General features: G+C 37.3%; 1 protein-coding gene across 1 annotated transcript in view; it reads right to left on the reverse strand.

The window, feature by feature from the left end:
* Positions 1-1,269: 1,269 nt before the first annotated feature.
* Positions 1,270-19,853, reverse strand: part of TRIM23 (tripartite motif containing 23) — a 21,317-nt gene continuing 2,733 nt past the window's right edge. The window contains exons 3-12 of the mRNA XM_010005412.1: positions 18,950-19,112; positions 11,288-11,409; positions 10,150-10,428; positions 9,361-9,543; positions 8,608-8,823; positions 7,437-7,571; positions 3,672-3,801; positions 3,443-3,553; positions 1,932-2,056; positions 1,270-1,590 (exon numbers count right to left, since the gene is read on the reverse strand). Of these exons, the coding sequence (XP_010003714.1) occupies positions 1,411-1,590; positions 1,932-2,056; positions 3,443-3,553; positions 3,672-3,801; positions 7,437-7,571; positions 8,608-8,823; positions 9,361-9,543; positions 10,150-10,428; positions 11,288-11,409; positions 18,950-19,112 (1,644 nt within the window). The 3' untranslated portion in view covers positions 1,270-1,410. The remainder of the gene's footprint in view (positions 1,591-1,931; positions 2,057-3,442; positions 3,554-3,671; positions 3,802-7,436; positions 7,572-8,607; positions 8,824-9,360; positions 9,544-10,149; positions 10,429-11,287; positions 11,410-18,949; positions 19,113-19,853) is intronic.

The following is a 19,853-nucleotide window of genomic DNA, read 5'->3' on the forward strand; positions in this document are numbered from 1 at the left end:
AATGTAGAAAAAATATCTGCCCATCTGTGAAAAAACACTGCTCTCCTCCACTGTCTGGTTCTCCCAGTTCAATGCTACTCCAGAAAGAAAAGTAGTGACAAGCAGTTTTGACCTATTACCTCTTTCTAGTTCCTTTACCAACATGAATAGGTCCATGCATGGCTTTGGCAATTGGCAATGGCTGTGCACTCAAAGAGGGGGGCAGAAGGTTCTGGTTCACACAGCAAACTAAATTGTTAGCAGAGTTGCATGTGCAGCAGAAAAAGAGACATCACTAAGTCACTGCAAACTCCTCTAAATTTAAACAGTGCTACACCCATATATCATGGGCTTGTGAATGAGTAATCTTTGAAAACAGAGGTGTAGGTGGCAGTTCCATGTAAAAAATACAGTAAGAACTGTATTATGGAAGATTTGTATCACATTTTGCCATCTGCTCTTCTACATTAGAGTTATAATGAGTGTACACTTCTTTTACACTATGTTTTTAATATTTTAAGGCCACTACCTTAATCTGAAAGCCTGACTTCTACATAAGAAAACATAGCTGGATTGACATGATACCACAGACTTCTTTAAGAAGTTTTTTTTTGTTTTAAACTTCATTTGTCTTCTTGAGGAGTAAACTTAATCTGTAAAGGCAGATTATGTGCTCAAGCACACACAAAACACTTCCATCTCAGTATCACTATAGTCTGTCCACAAATAATATAGCATGTGTACAATTAACAAAATAACCCAACTAAACCTTTCCCCCACAAGTAGAACATTACTAGCTAAACAGTGCCACAGCCCTCTACTCTTGCAACACTGTTCCCCATTCTCAGTTCTCTTTGCTCAGTTATGATGTCTTCCAGTAATAAACAGGGAAGCTAATAAACAATGGAGGAAACATTTTCTTTTTGTGATGTATTTCCATGTAATATTCAACGCCACCATTAGATGAATGCATTTGTTAAAGAGTAGTACCATTTATTTCTAACTAATAGAAAGAGCTGGCTATTCTAGTAACTTGGGATGGATTTTGGAATAATTTCTTGGGAATGTATTTTTAAGCCACTCAGATTTTTTCTGACACCAGTTAACTTCTGTAACCTTGTTATAAATATTAAATTAACTCAAATCCCTATTTTATCAAGGAAGAATTAAAAATTGTACCAAGCTAACTGCAGCAAAAACAATTTCAAGGCACCCTTGTAACGAGCTCATTCCATTACTTGCAAACGTATCAAATTTCAAAAACACTGCAACAGCACAAGTTTACTGAACCAACTATCCAATATAGGATATTCTTCTGTAACCACCAAGTTAAATAAAGTCCTCTCTTCAGATAGCAGACCTGGCTACATACTAAATCGTGCAAACAAAACAAATCAGTAAACTACAACCTAAATTGCAGGTGCTGTAAAATTAAGCCACATCCAGGACACCAGCGGCCACTAACTGTCTTGAAAGCCAGTCCAGTCCTTCATAGAGCCCCATACCACTTCGAGCATCACAACCCTGAATATACCAGCTACGGCCACAGCAGAGTTTGTGGAGACTAAGCAGTTCTGTGATTTCTTCCACTGAAAGCGCACCTGCTACATCCTGCAACAGAATCAGACACAAAGACTCAATTATTCTTCTGTATTAAGGCTGAAGAATTAGACTAATCAGGCTTAGTCTGAATCTACAGATGACATAAAAGCTTTCCAAACACAAAAGCCAAATAAAACATTTATACATTTACTAGCTGTTACCATAAACTAGTTGTTGAATCTCCTAAGCACTCTAGCATCACTTATTTTACCTGCATTAAACATAAGGAAAGCATCTACATTTGATGATTTCTGCATGACCATTCCCTACGCCTAGCAGAGGATTAGGAAGCTGGAATTTGATACACAAACTGGCAAAAAGAGTGACAGAATTAAAAAAATCTAAAGTACCTGTTTATTAGCAAAGATCAAGAGCAAGGCATCCCGCAATTCCTTCTCTGTTATTAATTTTGCAAGTTCACTGTGTGCTTCGCTGACCCTGTCTCTGTGACTGCTATCGACAACAAACACCACCGCTATGAAAGAGAGAAATGTTTTACATGCATTCAAGTATCAACTGTGTAGAATTAGCTTACAACTTACGCAATTCTTTTTTTCAAGTAGTCTTCTACGTGAGGTTTCTCAGCAGTGCACAACTTCAGTTTCAAGTCCAAGAGGACTGAGAAATCCCTTACATAACTCTATACTTCTGACAAAAATCTAGAATTAATCCTAAACCAGGGAAAAATAAGTCTGACATTTTTTGCCTAGTTAAACGTAAGGGCTGTGTTATTTTAACTACTTAGGTCTAAAACCAGAATAACTGTGTGTGGATTGAGTATCTTGGTTTAAACCATATCTTGATCCATTTACACTCAAATAACGCCCACATTATTGATCCAGTTTCTCTTAACTGCCAGTAAAATTTACAAGTTTGGCCAAAACAGCAGCTACAAACTACAGAATCCAGAGAATATTCCCATGGACCCTACACAGCAGCAGCAGATTTTACTATCCAGAGCGTAACCAACACACCAGAAAGACTGAAGAGTCAGGGAGGCCAAACTAGAGGACAGAATTTAAATTCATGTTTTTTGCAATGGAAAAAACCCACAACACCAAACTAAACAAAACTTAACTGCAGGTATACACCAAGTTAACTGCTTAAGACTTTCTCTCCAACATACAATCCTTCAAGATAGATGTAATTCCGTGCTACTGGTGTTCACACAATATAAGAGGACAACAGAAATCCCAAAATAAAGTTTTTTAAAAGTTTGAAAAGATGAACAATTCAGAATGCAATGAAGGCTGAAATAATGCACAAAGTGGAACACACAAACTGGTGTTTGCCATTCAGAAGTCTTTCAGATAATTGTGAATTAATTAATAAAGACAAACACCTTTCCAAATTGAAAAACTACCATGGAAGGACAGCATTAATTTTTTAAATCAGCACCATTTATAACAATGTTTTCAGAATCAGTAGTCTAGGCTATGTCCAGATATTACACTGCAATAATAAGTCAGAGGTTACAGAACTTCGTAGAACTTTTAAGTTGCCAAATAAGGCTCCTAAAGTCTGAGCATTTTCATTTCAAGTGCTATTTAAATTTCATACCTGGCAAGTACTACTTCTCACTGTGCCAACTTGTCTGCTGTCAGCTAGAACCAGTTTAAGAGATTCTAATTTTGTTTGGCTCCATGAACTGTCTGATGGATTTATGAAGAATGCACCTTTATCATGCAGCAGACACTATGACCAACTGGATTAAAATTTCTTAGCTCATGATTCTAGCAGCTGCACTTTGCATTAGATGAACAGTTTTCTACAGTTAAAAATTATTTCTAATAATAACCTTTTTGGCTCTGAAATACAAGCTAGAAGAGAAAATTGAGTTTAAAAGTTCTTTTAGTCTCACCTTGTGTATTGAGATAATAATGTTTCCACAGGGGCCTCAATTTGTGCTTCCCTCCTACATCCCAAATAGTAAACTTCAAATTCTTGTATTCTACTGTTTCAACATTAAAACCTAGAATAAAAATATTAAGAATTTTTTAGTCTTGTTCTGTATGAATATATATTAAAAAAACCCTACAGGTAAGTAAAACATTTAGAAAAATCAATACATTTAAATTGTTGCTACTAACCTATTGTTGGAATTGGCTGCATGAATTCATCTTGCTTTAACTTAAACAAAATAGTTGTTTTGCCAGCTCCATCTAATCCTAAAGTGACAACCCGAATTTCCATTTTTGGTCCAATATGTACCCTGTTGTCCTGAAAGAAACAGCATACAAAAAGGGAAAGTGTAGGAAATTCAAATTAGAAAACTCTTATCTTTAAGATACACACCTTGTCACTATTTGCAAAGTGATTAAATGGATGGACACTACGAATCCAAGGTACAATCACCAAGCACCTCCAGTAATAACATAAATTAAAGTATCCAATAATCTCCGTCATGGACCTGCAACTTCTGCATGAGTTAACACATGCCTTGTTTGTAGCAATTAGAATTGTCTGACCAGAGCTGTTCCACTATGTTCTGTCACATGATTAATGCTCCCACATACAGAACTATTTCCTTGCTGGACACTGTACCTGCCTCTTCCAATCCTTTACCGTGACACAACAGCAACATGATTAGTATCAAGCAGCGATCTGAAATAGTGAAGAAAATAAAACAACCCAAGTCTTGCTTGGAGGCAAGGCAAGACTGTCATTCAGACCAAGCTACCATGAGTATGGAAAAAGCTGATAGTAACAATTCAATCAAGTGGTATTGCTAATACAAAGCAGCGATGTGTCAATTGTAAAATAAACAATGTAGTCTATGATTACTATGTATCTTTGAAATATATTTTGAAGTACTTAGATAAGTACCTTGATAAGGTACCAGAGTTTCCATCATTAGTACTATGTGGCAATATATTTGTTTTCTTGCAAAATCCAGACAGCACTGTGATGGGCTAGCAATATACAAAAATCCGAGGGGTTTTGTATATGTGTGTATCTATATATATATACACACACACACAGAGCTTTTTATTTCTTTTTGCATTTGAAATGATATTGAGTGCAAAAAATGCTACAACCTCTCTTGGTACAAGACCAACATGCACCTGTGACTGAATGTATATACACCTACATCATGTGACTTGATATATACATACACACACACAAAGGATCCATTATGTAGCCAGATATATGTCATCATGATGTGCAATTCCATTCTATCCTCTGTCACAGACGAAGCAGCCAGAATAATCACTACAGATTAATTCAATGACTATATGATACTGCAGCTTCTAAACAGACTAAAAACACTGAGAAACTACCTTCTAAAAGAAAATAAATTTTAAAAATGCAAACACCACAATGCAAAAGTCAGCAGCATCATGATCTTAAGTGTAAGAGTGAGATCAAAGGTCCATCTTATCTAGCAAGTTGTCTGAAACCAGGTAAAGATGGATATATGTGAAGGTACGGAACAGCAAAAGCACATGGCCTGGACTCCCCTCAGTACCCTCCCTGTGTCTAACAGCTTGCAGCTCATGGACTCACCACGTCAACAGCGTGCCTCTTGCAACCTATAGATCTTGATGTATTATTAATCTATGCATGTTTCCTTCTTGAAACCACAGACATTTAGGCATAGAACTCCACAGACTATGTGTTGTGAAAAAAGTGACTGAGTCTGTGAAATAAAATTGCACAAGCAGAGCACTTTCAGCACTGCAACTCTGGTACTACACAAGGCAGATGCTTCAAAACCAAAATACTAACTGAATATTTGAGATTTGGAAAATAAAACATTTAAACTTATTTGCTTTTTAATAGATTTCCTCCAATTTCTAGATTTTTTGATTCAGAGCTGATGTCAAATTCAGGGACAACACTGCAACATACCACATTATCTCCTTCTGGAGAAAACCCTGTGAGCAAATTATTCACAAGCATCACAGCAAGAAAGGTGCAGACAATGAGAAAGAACACAACAAAAAATGCAAAAAGCACTTAAGAGTCTTAAAAATGCCATGCTTCCCTCACCTTTCACACACTCAAGCCTCAGTTCTCATTTTGCCCAAAATTTCTGGGGATGAATCTCCCCAGTTCTGCTCTGTCCGTGAAAGGAGGAATGAAAAGGGGCAGCTCTGGATACAGCTACTAAGTTTAAAGGTTTTTTGCTGGACACAACACCCTGATTGTGGCTAAGGCTTGCCAACAGTGAGCCAGCCGGGCTGTCCTCTCAGGGCTCCACTATAAGCACCAGTCACCTCCACAGCTCTCACAGCTGGAGGGCAGTATTAGCTGTGCAACTTTGAGCATTAGGGAAGTGGAGGAGAAGAATGATTCAGTCAAATTTAGCCATCCTGTCACGGTTTGCTTTTTGTAAGGCCTCAAGTGAAAACAAGTTATTCTTCAGATGTTCCTACTCTCTCAGAAAGCATCAAAATGCAATCTGTGACAGACACCAAATTTTCACTTTTTGAAGATCTGTCACCTCAGGAAGAACCTTCCAAGAAATGTTTCTATTCAGAAATCAATGTATAGCTCCTGTAATGTAAATCTATTGATGATTGCAGCAAGAAATTGACAGGCATAAAAAAATACCTCTGCAGCAACTGTATTAGCACCTTTAATTAAAAATATTATCTTAAAAAATCTGGCCAGTAAAACCCCTTCATGACTGCAGTTCTAGCAGATGCATAACTTGCTAGCATACTTAAAAACAGGTAAATCTGTGACTTCTGTTCAAGTAAAAACTGTTGTGTACTTAAATCACAGTACAGAAAGTACAGAACAAAAACCCATCACAACAACCCTATCTTGATTTTTGTCCTTGTCCTTCGTTAAAAATTGGTTGACATGACAAAAGCTGTACATAGGTTTACTTAGTGTGAAGTGTTTTCCTTCCGATAGAATACTGTCTTCTTAAGTACTCTGAGCATTGATAAACGGCTAGCAGTTTCCCGTATTTGCTTCAACACTGACGGACAAGGGTTCTTTACTATCTCAGGTACTGTTTGCTTACTCACTTTCCCTCACCTTAGTATGTACACACACGTATTTAGGATGATCAGTCACTATCCCTATATATACCACTCCACAGCCACTGCTCTCATTTCACCAGGACAAAACAGCAATCTCTCCAAACAAGGATCACACTCCGGGATGAGGAGCCATTTCCTTGTCAAGAAGCTTAGTATACGAACACATCTCAATGTATTGGGTCAAAGTCCTCAACTATATAGGTAAGGAAGGATCCATTGGAAACAATGTATCAACAACTTTTGGAAAAAAGCATATGCTAATATGTCTTCAAAGATCCCTTTTAAAGAACAGGTGGCATTAAAATTGTATTAAAGCAATACAAAAATCTAATGTATTGGTGAAAGCAAAGTTCATATGACAAATATGACAAATTTTTACAAACTGAAAGGAATACCTTATTTTTAAATTATAAACTGAAAGTTATAACAACAATATTGCATTTAAAATATGCATGCAATTTTCAGGAAATCAAATAGTAAACATTCTGCAGAAGTTATGCTGCCTCATGAAAAAGCTGTAATGCATGGAAGAATAAAGGGCAGATTCCTGGTCTGAGTGGAATGTACAACAAATTAGTGATGTTCCCAAAGACATTTCTTGAACTCACAAATACTATCTTACATATTTAAAAGAAAGCAGCTGATGTTCATGCAAAGGTACTTATGTAGCCAAGGCCAACCAAATGTTTCTCACATGGCACTCGTCATATAAGACACTGTGGCTTTAACTGATACTGAACTGCCTAGAATTGCTCCAACAAATGCAGCCTCATAACAAAGACACTATTCCTGCTTTCTTTTAAATTACATTTGGGACTTCATAAAGTGTATAATGAGCCTTCATGAGATAAAGAATACCTTTGTAAAAGTGACAGGTATGCTAGCATCCAGCTGCACATGATCTGCAAGTTCTGTAAACTGCTGCTGCTGTTTCTGTAGGGTCTCTAGCAATCTCGTAATTTCCTGTTTGGCCAACACTACTCTGCAGTCATCCTAAACAGATAAAGAAAAGCGTGCCTTTCCTTTAGTAACTTACTTAAAACAAAACAAACACAATGTAAACATGATGGCTGGAAATAAAGCATTTCAAACAGAAATACGCCATTTAAAGAAACTCACATTTACAAACCAGATTCACTTTAAATTGAAACACAAATATGAAGGCCTTGTAAATTCTCCTTAATGCTAATAGATACTAAGTAGTTCTTAATTTTTACAAAACCTTTTTTTTACCTCCCTGAGTCCTGTAGGAATAAGGATATAAATTATAAAGAGACAGTAATGTAATACATAAATAATATTTACATCATACATATATCATTCCAGCAGCTAGAGCAGAGCAGCTGTTTTGCAGCATACAACCACACACTTAACACAGAAAGTTAATATCCACCCATTAACGATAGGAACATTTGCATAGTTAGAAGTACATACAACTAAGCAACCAGACACCATCTCTAAACAAATTATAAAAAAAGTGCAAACAATACACTAAAGTAGTAACTTCTCACAACTTACTGTCTGCTACACATACTATTTACTTCTTACTATCACTAAATTAAGTGAATAATGGACCAATCAGATACTCTCATATAGCCACTTTCTTCACACATTGAATATGTTGAATTATACTTACTACAGGTAAACTTATTTAGTCCTAAAAGCTTTTTCCTTCCAGACTCATATGACAACTATCTTCAAACATCCATACTAGTAATTGCAACTGTAACATCCTTCCCATATATCTTGTAGCTTTTTGCTTCAGTTTCATCTCTCCTTCCAATTAACCTCATAAATATCCAGAAAGGGAATCATGCCACCAGCTTTTCAGCAACTGTAGGATTCAATGCTTTTGTACCAATTACCCTTGATCTAACACCTTGTAATGAATACTCCAATCTCGCGTTATATCGTTATTGTTATAACATTGTAAAGGAAATTAAAATGCGAAGTATCACTGCTTGTAACCTAAACTTAATTTGCAGTTCCACTTATCTTGCAACATGTTACAACTCACTTGCCAACCTACCTGTTGTAAAGTCTTTTCACAATGAAGGCAAGCTGTTGAAACCTGTGACAAGAGGATGGTCATGTCTTCTTGCTGTTGCCTAAGCCAAATCAACTTCTCTCTCACGTGAGCATCAACAACACTAAGAGCCATTTCCTCCTGACGACAAAGTGTTTCATGAAGATCAGAAAAATAGGCTCGGACACATGAGCGAGCGTTCTCTGCAGTCCCTGGTACCTGCAGTGTTGCAGTCAGGAGATCCAGAGGATTAGGGACCAGCAGTTGATTTCAGAAGTACATTTTTCAATCCCAGTTTCTAAATTATGTTCACATCCACTTGGCTACATCACAGTTGAAGTCTCAGTTACACAGAAAGTCTTATCAGTCCTAAATCTAAGATTCTCCAAGAAGTTACTCCAGTAATCAAGCAGCTTATTTGCGTGTACACACACGTTACTAAAAACAACCAGTGGAAAAAGCCTCAACACTATCACAGCACCGAAAAACAGAATAAATCCGTCACAGTACTTCAATACTGTGCTAGCAGCTATACAGCTTTCCTTACTGTCTCCCTGTTTTACTGTAGCCTAAAAACATTATAATGTAAGTTCTCCTCTTATATATTGGCTTAAGACTCAATGCCAACTTGGTAGAGGTAAGAAGTTAACGTCTTGCCTTGTAAAACTTATGGATAATTTTCAAAGAAATTTCTTATCTTGGTTATTAAAAAAAGCAAATATTCTGTGCATGTGGGGGAAAAAAAAAAGAGCGTACATGTTCAGTATGGGCCATTCCAACTCCATCTTCAACTATTTGTTCTCCTCCTTCTATATGCTGAACAATTCCAAGTAATTTTCTGGAATAATCTGAGATTTCTTCTGTGAAAGTTCTTATACAGTGGGCCATGTCTAAAATGGATGCACGAATCTGGTTTGCTTCTGGTTCCAAGACAGAATGCTATTAATTAAAAGCAACATATCAATGATCAATAAATACCTCCCTTAATAATATTGTCTCTTTTAATAGGTATTAAATATACATATGTGAGCGTATATTTATGTGTACATACATACATTTACACAGGAAAGGTGCAATAATGTAAAACCATCTGGAAATTTAAAAAGCAGTCATGACCTACAGATCATGCTTAGACTAAGACAGGCATCTAGCAATTACATAAGCAAATATACCATTTTGCCTGCTTACCATAATCAATTATAAACAAAGAAGGGTAGTTAGACTGCACCATTGGATGAACCTAGCATTTGCATGACTGGAACAACATCAGAACTAGTGACTCAATACTGTGAGAAGTTCAGAAAAGCATCACATAAATGGATAGTCCATCTTAACGAATAAGTAAGTTATTGTGGTCTTAGAAATATGGTTTTTTTCTTGTAATTTTACCATGGCAGTCATCTTAAACAAAGGGAAAACAAAAGAACAGTATTAAGTTATTATTACAAAGACTTAACGAGATTCCGCCCTTCTTTGTACTTTAATTGGATAAATAATTATGGAAGCCACCCCACAGCATGAGTAGAAACAGATTATTAGCGGTACCTTATGACCTTGATGCTTCCCATATTCTTTGCAGACACAACACATAAGAGGACTGGCCTGACAGCCCTCTTCTAAACAAACAAACTCGATAGCATGCACTTGGTGTTGGGAGCACATGGTCTTCTCATGAGGCTTATCAGCAAGAGGCACACGTCTGTGTTTTGCTAGTGTCTTCGTAGAATGAGTAAGCTGGGAACAGTCTGCACACAGGTGAGTGGCACAAACAGTGCAATATACAGATGCAACATGGGCTTCATCTTCATCGCAACGAATGATACTCTAACAAATAAAAAACAACAAAATTGAAGTTATTAACATTTAACCCAAACAACTGAGGAAAATCATAAGACCTACCACAAATATAAGCCTGGAAACACACTTTCTTTAAAAGTTACACATGAATAAATACTTGGACTCTTTTGAAAATTTGATTTTAAGTTCTCAACTAATTTTTAAAAAATCAAAGTCAGTTTCCATAACAGTCAACTCCAACAGAGTAGTCTAGAGGTTTCTATGGTTTTGTAAATTGAAACTTCAGTGGAAGTTGTAAAGATTTGGAGGATAAAACAACTTAGGCTCCAGTTATTTCCTCCAAAACAGTCATTACAGAACAAATAATTACAAAGTTACAGACAGACAAAATATCAACAGGCACTTAGAACAGTGATCTATTCCTAAAATGGCATTGTATTATTCTTTTTGTCTACCAGTTGTTCATAGTGAAATTATTGAAGTAGCCAGTTTTGTTAACAAAGTACTGACATGTGATGTAGTGGTATCAAATTACTATAAAAGGCAACTACTAAGAGCTGAAGCCTTGGAAGGAGTTTGAGAAGTTTTAGAAAATTGTTCTTAAATCACTGTAACTAAAATAGCCAAATAAGTAATCTTTCCTAAAAACCTTAAAAATCTAGAAAAGGGAAGAATATGCATGCTTGGCAATACCTTTTTATTTTCTGTTTTATTCAGTACAGATTAGCATTTAATTATAAAACAATTAATTGATGCCTTAATACTAGATATGGAAATAAAACAGCATTACTAGTAAAATTACATTTGGGAAATGACTTTTTTTTACCTATCAGGAGATAAGCTTAAGCAAATTTAACAACTTTTTGCTTTGTTTAAAACTCAGTACCTCTCCAGACAGCCCAATGGCTTCTTCTGCTGTCCCACACTGCCCAGCCGGTCCATTCTGCAACCGTTCCAAGAGTTCCAACAAAGCAAAATTCTTTTTCAAGCCCCAGACACCAGAATCTCCTATTTTGAGGAAGAATTAAATGAAGTGAAAGAGAGGAAGAAAAACCTCAAGTAAACACCATCATTAAAAGTTCCACAACCACTGTTTATATTCTGACAAATATTAATAGCACATTAACTACAGTGATATTAACGAGAGTGAGATACAACTACCACTTTTTCTATCTAAGCTCATACTACCTTTCCATCCTCTTCCTTCTTTCCATCATGGAACTACTTAATATTTATGCAGATTTTTCCCTACTTAAAAGATGCCAAGATTACAAAAAATTTACAAAACCTCAGTAATAACACTTGTAAAATAACCCACAATAGCCTGCAACTAAAGACTACGAAGAACATACAAACTCTGATGTGCATAATAAAAAATAGTATTTTGCATAACTGTGTACAGTGAACATTTCTACTGTACTCCAGAAGCTGTGAAGAATTCACACTGACCAATCTTGTATTCCCTGAACCACAAGATGTAACACTCACTGCAGATCTCAGTCCAATAACAGCCAGAGTAAGAGTTAAAACAGTATTTAGAAAGACCTACCTCTCTGGGAAAGCTGAGCCAGAGCTTGGTTATGCTCACAGTCAAAATTGTTCCCTCATGTGCACACAGAACTTCCTGTATTTCTATTTGTGAACCCTGCCTCTAGTTCTGTCACTAAAGACACTGAAATTAGCCTGGCTCCATTGTCTTCATACCCACTCTTCAGATCTTTGTAAAATATCTCTCAGCCTTTCTTCATACGGGAGATGCTCCACACCTTTCATTATCTTACTGGCACTTTCCCCCAGTAGCTTCACATATCTCTTGTACTGGGGAGTCCAAAACTGGACACAGTATTCCAGGTTTGGCCTCACCAGTGCTGAGGACAGGGCAAGGACCACCACTCTGGACTTGCTAGCAACACTCCTCCTAACATAACCCAGTATACCATTAGCCTTCCTTGTTGCAACAGCACACCAGGTAAACTAGGACCCCCCCCGGTCATTTTCTGCAGAGCTGGCCTCCAGCTGTTTGTGTCTTCTCTCATTCTCTTAGAAGAATAAATAGAATCACAGAATATCTCAAGTTGGAAGGGACCCATATGGATCATGAAGTCAAATTCCCAAGTCCCCACACAACTACCTAAAACTAAACCATATGACTAAGAGCATCATTCAGATGCTCCTTGAACTGTGAAAGGTTTGATGCCTTAACTTCCCTGCAGAGCCAGTTCCATGACAAACCACTCTCTCAGTGAATAATCTTTTCCTAATGCCAATATGAAATTCCCCTGATGGAGCGCCATTCCACCTCCTTGTGTCCTATCATTGGTCACCAGAGAGAGGAGTTCAGCACCTCCATGCCTCTTGCCTCCCCTGCAGAACTTGTTGGCTGCCATGAGGTCACCCCCCAGCCTTCTCTTCTCCAAGCTGAACACACCAAGTGACCTCAGGTACTCCTCCCAAGACTTGCCCTCAAGACTTTTTACCATTGTAGTCACACTCCTCCAGACGCACTCATAGTTCGATGTCCTTCTTATATTGAGCCACCCAAAATGACACATAGTACTTGAGACGGGACTGCACCAGTGCAGTGTAGAGTGGGACAACTGCCTCCCATGTGTGGCTGGCTAAGCTGTGCTTGATGCGCCTCAGTTGGCCATTTTGGCTACCAGGGCACACTGTGAACTCAGATTCAATATGCCATCAACTCAAATCCCCAGATTTCTTTCTGAAGGGCTGCTCTCCAACCTCTCATCCCCTCATCTGTATGCATAACTAGAATTACCCTAGGATTAAATGTCTCCACTTGCTATCTACATTCCTTTGTGAGGTGATGGACCACACCAAGCAGTGGATCAATGTTATCTCTAATCCTCCTTTTGATGTTAACACACTTTAAAATGTTGTCCTTCACATGCTGGCTAGCTTGAACTCCAATCTTCTCCCTACAGTGAGAAACAGCATCCTCCTTTGTTGCCTGTGCTTGCTTCCAATGTCTGTACACTTTTCTGTTCAAGCTCTAGAAGAAAATCCCTGCTCAGCCAAAGTAGTTGGCCTTCCCCCCCACTTGCTTGACTTCTGACACTTTGGAATTGCCTGCTCCTGTGCTCTAAAGAGATGGCTCTTAAAAAGTCATTTACATCTAATGCAGAAAGCATCTAGCAACTTCTCAGGAGAGTTGTTATATGCAAAAGAAAAAAAAACATACTTCAGTAGTATGCTACTAGACATTCCTCAAATGGGATGCTTGACATTTTCAAGTGCTGACTAGACAGAACCGGAATTTTCTTAAATATACAGTCAACTAGAAAGTTGTACTTGGTCACAATTGTATACTTCCAGAAATCAGAATCAACCAGTTACAGATGGAAGATCTGAGAAGAGAGAGGTATTCTTAATGGAGTTTAGTACTGAATTCACTATGAATTTCCAGAATGAGTGTTACTTCTACATAAAGGTTTTGGTAAATTTTTTTTTTAATTATTTTATCCTTTAAAATTGGGGACAGATCAACATTTGAAGTTGTTCACTGCCCAAACCAAGCCCTTATTACTGCATAGTTTAGAATCTGTTTAACTCCTAATTAACACTAACAAGACTGTTCATATACAGTATCAACACAAAGCAATCCACGTAGAGGGTGCAACTACTTGCTAACAGTTCCTAATTTGGAGGGTACAAGTAAAGAAATGCTTGTCCTCTTCCTCCAGCTGCAATGCTATGATGAGCTCTGCTGTTGTCACAGGGGTTTCATTACTGTCAGTTCACCAAAACTGGTAGAACACTGATATATAAACCAATCCTCATTAAAACCCCTAAACATCCTGTTTTCCTAACAAATACCAGAGAACTAATCCATGAATGTCTATAATCTTGTAACATTATTTTTACCAGCTCTTGAAATGACAGACACAAGCTCAAGTCATTACTTGATAATATCCAACATGACTTGTGAAAATTAACAGTTTTTTGGTGCACTGTTCCATAGCAAACTGACTGTGCACAAGCTTCAGTTACTACAGTAGATAAAATACTCACACTAACAGCACACCAATATAATGACTTCTCATACTAATGTGGACCTCATAGGTCCAGATTAGCCATTAATCCAGACAGGCATTATTAGCAGAGTATATATGGATGTACACATACCAAGATGGTAAACCCACTTATGAACTAGATTATAACAAATTAGCCTTTAAGCAAACATTGTCTTAACCTTTAAGTAAACACTTAATAAGGCTGAGAGAGGAAGAAGTTCAATCATTACAGAGTTTATTACAAAAGTATTATCTTTCACAGGTTTTAATGCTTATTTAAAAAAACCAAAACAACCACAACAAAACAAACAAAGAAGTACTCTCCCTAGTTTACACACTGGAATCTGATTTTAATCATGTTAGTTCTGTTCCATGCCTAGCATGAAGCAAAAGCCAAGAGAGAACAGTCAAAGCAGAACTAACTTACTGAAATGTAACCAACAGAAAAGATGCACAGTGGCTAGTGTTTATTTTCCAGTTAATGACTTAAAGCTGTCAGAAGAAACAAAGTTACACTGCTTTTACATTTCTTCTTTAGTTTTTTATTATATATCCTAAGATTTGCTAATACATTGTCAGTGCACTGTCAACCTGAGACACAGATATAAAAGTTTAACATACCAACTAGTAATCTACTGAAACAGAATTTACAATCGATAAGCACCCTATGAAACATGTATCACACAGAAAGTCATGCTTCATTTCACTGATACCAACCCTAAAGTTTACATATTTGAGGAAAAAGTAACTCTGCTTCTTTTAATACTAAACCTACTATAAAATTACTACATATTCAACATACACATTTTCAACACATCTGATCAAGTGCTTATTTTATATTTAAAAATACTAAAAGATGAGTTGTGTAAATACATCTAAATTCAATCTCTGGGACTTTAGCTCTGATTCTACTTTGGTCACAAATGTAAAAAACTCCAGTGATCTCATCCTTTTGCCTACAAGGGATGTTTGTATCCAGTACAAAACCACTACAGAATCTGACTGTCTTTTCTCAAAAGAAAAATAAGACATGAATAGCAGGAAGTGTGTCAGCCAGAAATGAGATAGTGACGGAGTGAAGATATTAAGACCAACTCCAGCCGACAATACAAATGCCATTTTCAAAAGCATGAAGCTTGCCTGCAAAAGCATTATACATAATGCAAGGAATAAAAGGGACTTTTGTCTAAACATCTCAAAAAAGCTGGGAGAATGTTATACCATAGCCACAAACTTACTGCACAATGGTTTTAAGTTTTATCTTAGCACTCAAACACTAGAAAATAATACATAAATGTAAACAATACCAGTGGGATGGATTCCATGAAAGATGCCAACACCTGCATATATCAGTTGAACAACTTCTAAGGATAGAAAACAGTTTCAGTCCTGTAATGTGATAGTAGTACAGAGTTCTCCTGAGCCATGAACTGTTGAAAGCTTCCTTAGCAGAGCTGCTCAGCTAAACTCAAAAAACCAGAGCCTTCTAAGCAGTCACATAAGCACAGACTTCCCAACAGTTCTATGGTCCATGTGTTTTAAAAAAACAGCAGCCCAGTAATACAACAGAGGAAGGAGAGAGAAACACAGTTGCAAGAAGTAACTTCCCTCTTCTTTCAAACGAAAGTAATCAAAAAGGCTTAACGAGGAGTCTCTTCTAGAAAGCCTATTTTATAATTTTTTATCTAAATGTCTTACCTGAGTCAACCTAATCTCCAGAATATATGGCTTCAAAATTTTTTAAATTGCTAAAAGCTTTTCCATTACATCATTTTGATTACAGAATGTTAACCCAGTTGAAGATAAACATCAGACAGTTGACATACCTTCAACATGTACATACTCACTTGAAATTCTCCACTAGAAGATTAAACACAGGCAACTTCACTAAAGAAGTCTCATAAAAAAAACCCAAAACAAAAAAAAAAAAAAAACACAACAAAACAACATACAACACAAAAAAAACCCCAAACAAATCCGTGTTTAGTCTGCTCTACAAAGCAATGATTTGGGCAGGCTTTAGTCCTATAAGTTTATTACTAAATATACTCTCTCATAGCAAGATGAACTATTAGAATATTTTGCTAAGCACATAAACAACACGTTGTCAGCGTTCACTTGCATACTCCATATTTCCAGAAATCCTGCTTGACAAAGTATTTCTAACCCTGCCATCCCCTACATTTTTATAAATATGTATTTCAAGATATGTTGGGGTTTTTTTAATCTATCTATATCTTTCTCTAAAAGAGGCCACTGAATTTAAACCAAGTGTCCACTTTAGAAAAGAGAAAACACAGCCATATCTATACATACATAGAACTCCAAGTATTTATTTAAAAATGTACCCAAGATTCCTTGGAAAAACTTGGACAAATACAGGTTTACATGATTCAGTTGCTTGGTTTCTTTTTCTTTTTATCACCATCTCTGAACTGTATCGGTCAAATGACCAATTAAAAGCACATGCAAAACCCACAGTTACAGATAAAGGAATTATGTACAACACAAGTATCTTTATGCTCTGATTATGCAGCTTGTCTTTCAACAGAACTTTTTATTGGCAGCAATCCTAGAACCTAGATTTAGATATTAAACAGTTTCCTGAGACTATTTCATTAAACAGCAGAATGGCAACTGTTGAAATGGGTGGAAACGGAGCTTGCTTTTTCACGTGCCCTCAAGTGGAGGGGAGAGAAGAATGAAAAGTTCCCTGGTCTCAGACTTGCCATGCCTCCCTCCCAGCTCCACTCCTGAGCTCTCAGAAGGAAACGGAACTACTAACCAAGACCAGTAACTATGAGGTGATCAGAGCAAGACAATTAATGCCCCAAAGACAGATGCCTCAAAGACAAGCCATGAAGAGCTGCACTCCACAGAACACCCCATTTTTAAATGCTGGAAGCAGTACTGTTTCTTAAGACAGTTCTTACAGACTTGGTAAGACTAGAGGTAGCTCTCTTCTGCCCAATACTTTTATTCTCAGAAGTATTTTTCCTTACAAGCTGTTTTGCTAAAATTTTCTACCTATCAGTTTTTTAAGAGACTGCTGGTGACAGTACATCCTTTTTCTTCCTAGTACTAGTCAGTAAGATGCAAGTCTACTATCCTACATACAAGCTGAAGCTTTTCTTCTTTCTTCCTATCCATTGAAGCCTTAGAAGTTTAATAACGTTTCACTGTGTTTCATCAGAACCTCAGTGTTATATAAGACGAAAAAGCTTCAAATGTTTTTATAAAGCTTCATTTTTGTTAAACCTGGAACTGCAAAAATTAATAATAGGATATTTTCAGATGCCTAGGAAAAAAATGCACAGCAAAACTAAGAAGCAACGAGTTCCCTATCATAATAAAAATGCGACTTTTCCTTTCTAAGATATAAGTGGTAGCCTTGGGCAGAAATGTTTCACATCAGCAGCACTGAGTGTCCTGCTCTTACACTCTCCCCCTTAAAAGCATACTTTAAGAAATCTTGTGCAACTGTAAAGTAAAACAAATTGTGACTCTTCTAACTACAGATTGGCAATCATTCATGATGCTCAACTTACTACCTCCCTCCCCCCAGAAAACAATCCCCTCTTTTATACAAAACTAGTATTTCTTTTCCAGACTCCTATTTTCTTAGAAGCATCCTAGAGAGTGTTTTAATATTCCTAAGTTTGGTCTCCAATCTAGTAGATTCTCTTACTACCAAGTGAATTCTTAATTGAGCAAATTTGATAGTTAAAAATTTCTTTCATGGACTACTAGATTGGAGATCTCCTTATCTGAGGATTCTTCTCCTTCCAACAGCTTTTTTCTGCTGTGCTAGTTAAAACTGTTGAAGCAGCTCTACTAACAAGTTCTCACCACAAATTCTTCTGCTAGCTCTTCTTCTCTATAACTCTATATCAAATTCTGAAGGAATTATAAAATGTGTCACCTTTTGCCTAAAATAAACTTCACTGTTAGGTAAGAGCTGTATCTTACTCTTTCAAATACACTCTGCAAACACTGCTACAGCAGGAAATTCCTGTAGATAGCCTACCACTAACCGTTACAGTATATATAAAATTGCTTTACATATAAAAAACCAAGTTTGTTATCACTGATATTTTCCTCTACATCACTTCATCATGAATCCGGACAAAGCATTTTGTAGAAGAAATTACCTACCTACCTGAGTGGTTTATTAAAGTGTTCAGGACAACAGGAAGTTAATACTCATTCAGGAACCCTTAGACACTAATTTAAAATAAAGCACTGCCTTTGCAAATTCAGGTGTACAAACAGGCTTCCAGGTATAAAGCTTGCAAGCCCACATGCAAGAAGATAAAATCGTCACTTTCTCTTTCTGTGACACCTACTTTACTAGTGCTTAACAGTGCTATGAGCTTCTTTGAATGAGAAGGAACACTGCATATTCCATTCTTGGAAATGCGATCACTAAGCTGAGCATTAAGAATCTGTATCTAGCATTACCTTCTGTATATCCTTCACTGACAAGTTTTAAGAACTTTAAACTTAGGTTTTCTTACCTATTTCAGTAACTTGCCGATCGAAAGGACAACGCACTGCTCTGCCATGAAGGGGAAGCCGGGTAAGACAGTCATGACAAACAGTGTGGCCACACAAAAGCAGTCGGGGAACTTTGTCACCTTGCAAAGAAAACACATCTTCACAAACTCCACACTCAAGAACCTACAATTTAGAAAGATATCACATTGGGTTTTGAGCTGATAAAACCGCAAAACTTCACACAGTAAGCCAAACAACACAGCTTATTTCACAGAAGTTCCTGCAATCACAGCAAATAGGCTGAGTTTGCAATCACAGCAAAATAGGCTAATTTTGCTTTGTACACACAAATAATGGCCACACGAATGAAAATTTAAAAACAAGTACATAGACATGAAGAGAACATTTAAAGTCTTTGGTGCCCACCTGGCCACCACTACTTCTTGCCCACTTCATTTACTGTACTGCCACAAAAAACGCCACTGGTCAGCAGCACAACTAAGAACAAATGTCCTTGCAGGAAAAAGAAACGGAGGGCAAGACCCTGCCGAAGCAGACTATCAGCTTGTGGAGAAAGTTTCCATTCATAGCTGATGGATATAAAAAGTCTGTCCTACCAAGTCAGTAATTTATGAAGCTACAAATGCAGCATCGAGGTAGCAGGAACAAACAGCAGAGGACCGGAGCATCTTAAAGCGCTCGTAAAAAGCAAAATTGACTGTCATTTAAAACCAAAACAAACAGAAGGCAAGAAAACGGCCCTACAACCCAAAGACACCAGAGTCAGCTGCCCACCTCCAGGCACCACTCGTTCTCCGAGGGAGCTCCCCGCTTTCCGGCCCTTCCCCCCGCAGAGGCCCCCGGCCCCGCATCCCACGGCTGCAGGGACCAGGCAGGGAAGGGGCCTTCGGGCCGGGCCCCAGC

The sequence above is a fragment of the Chaetura pelagica genome, unplaced genomic scaffold (genome assembly GCF_000747805.2).
Source record: "Chaetura pelagica isolate M959 unplaced genomic scaffold, ChaPel_1.0 scaffold37, whole genome shotgun sequence".
Lineage (NCBI taxonomy): Eukaryota > Metazoa > Chordata > Aves > Apodiformes > Apodidae > Chaetura > Chaetura pelagica.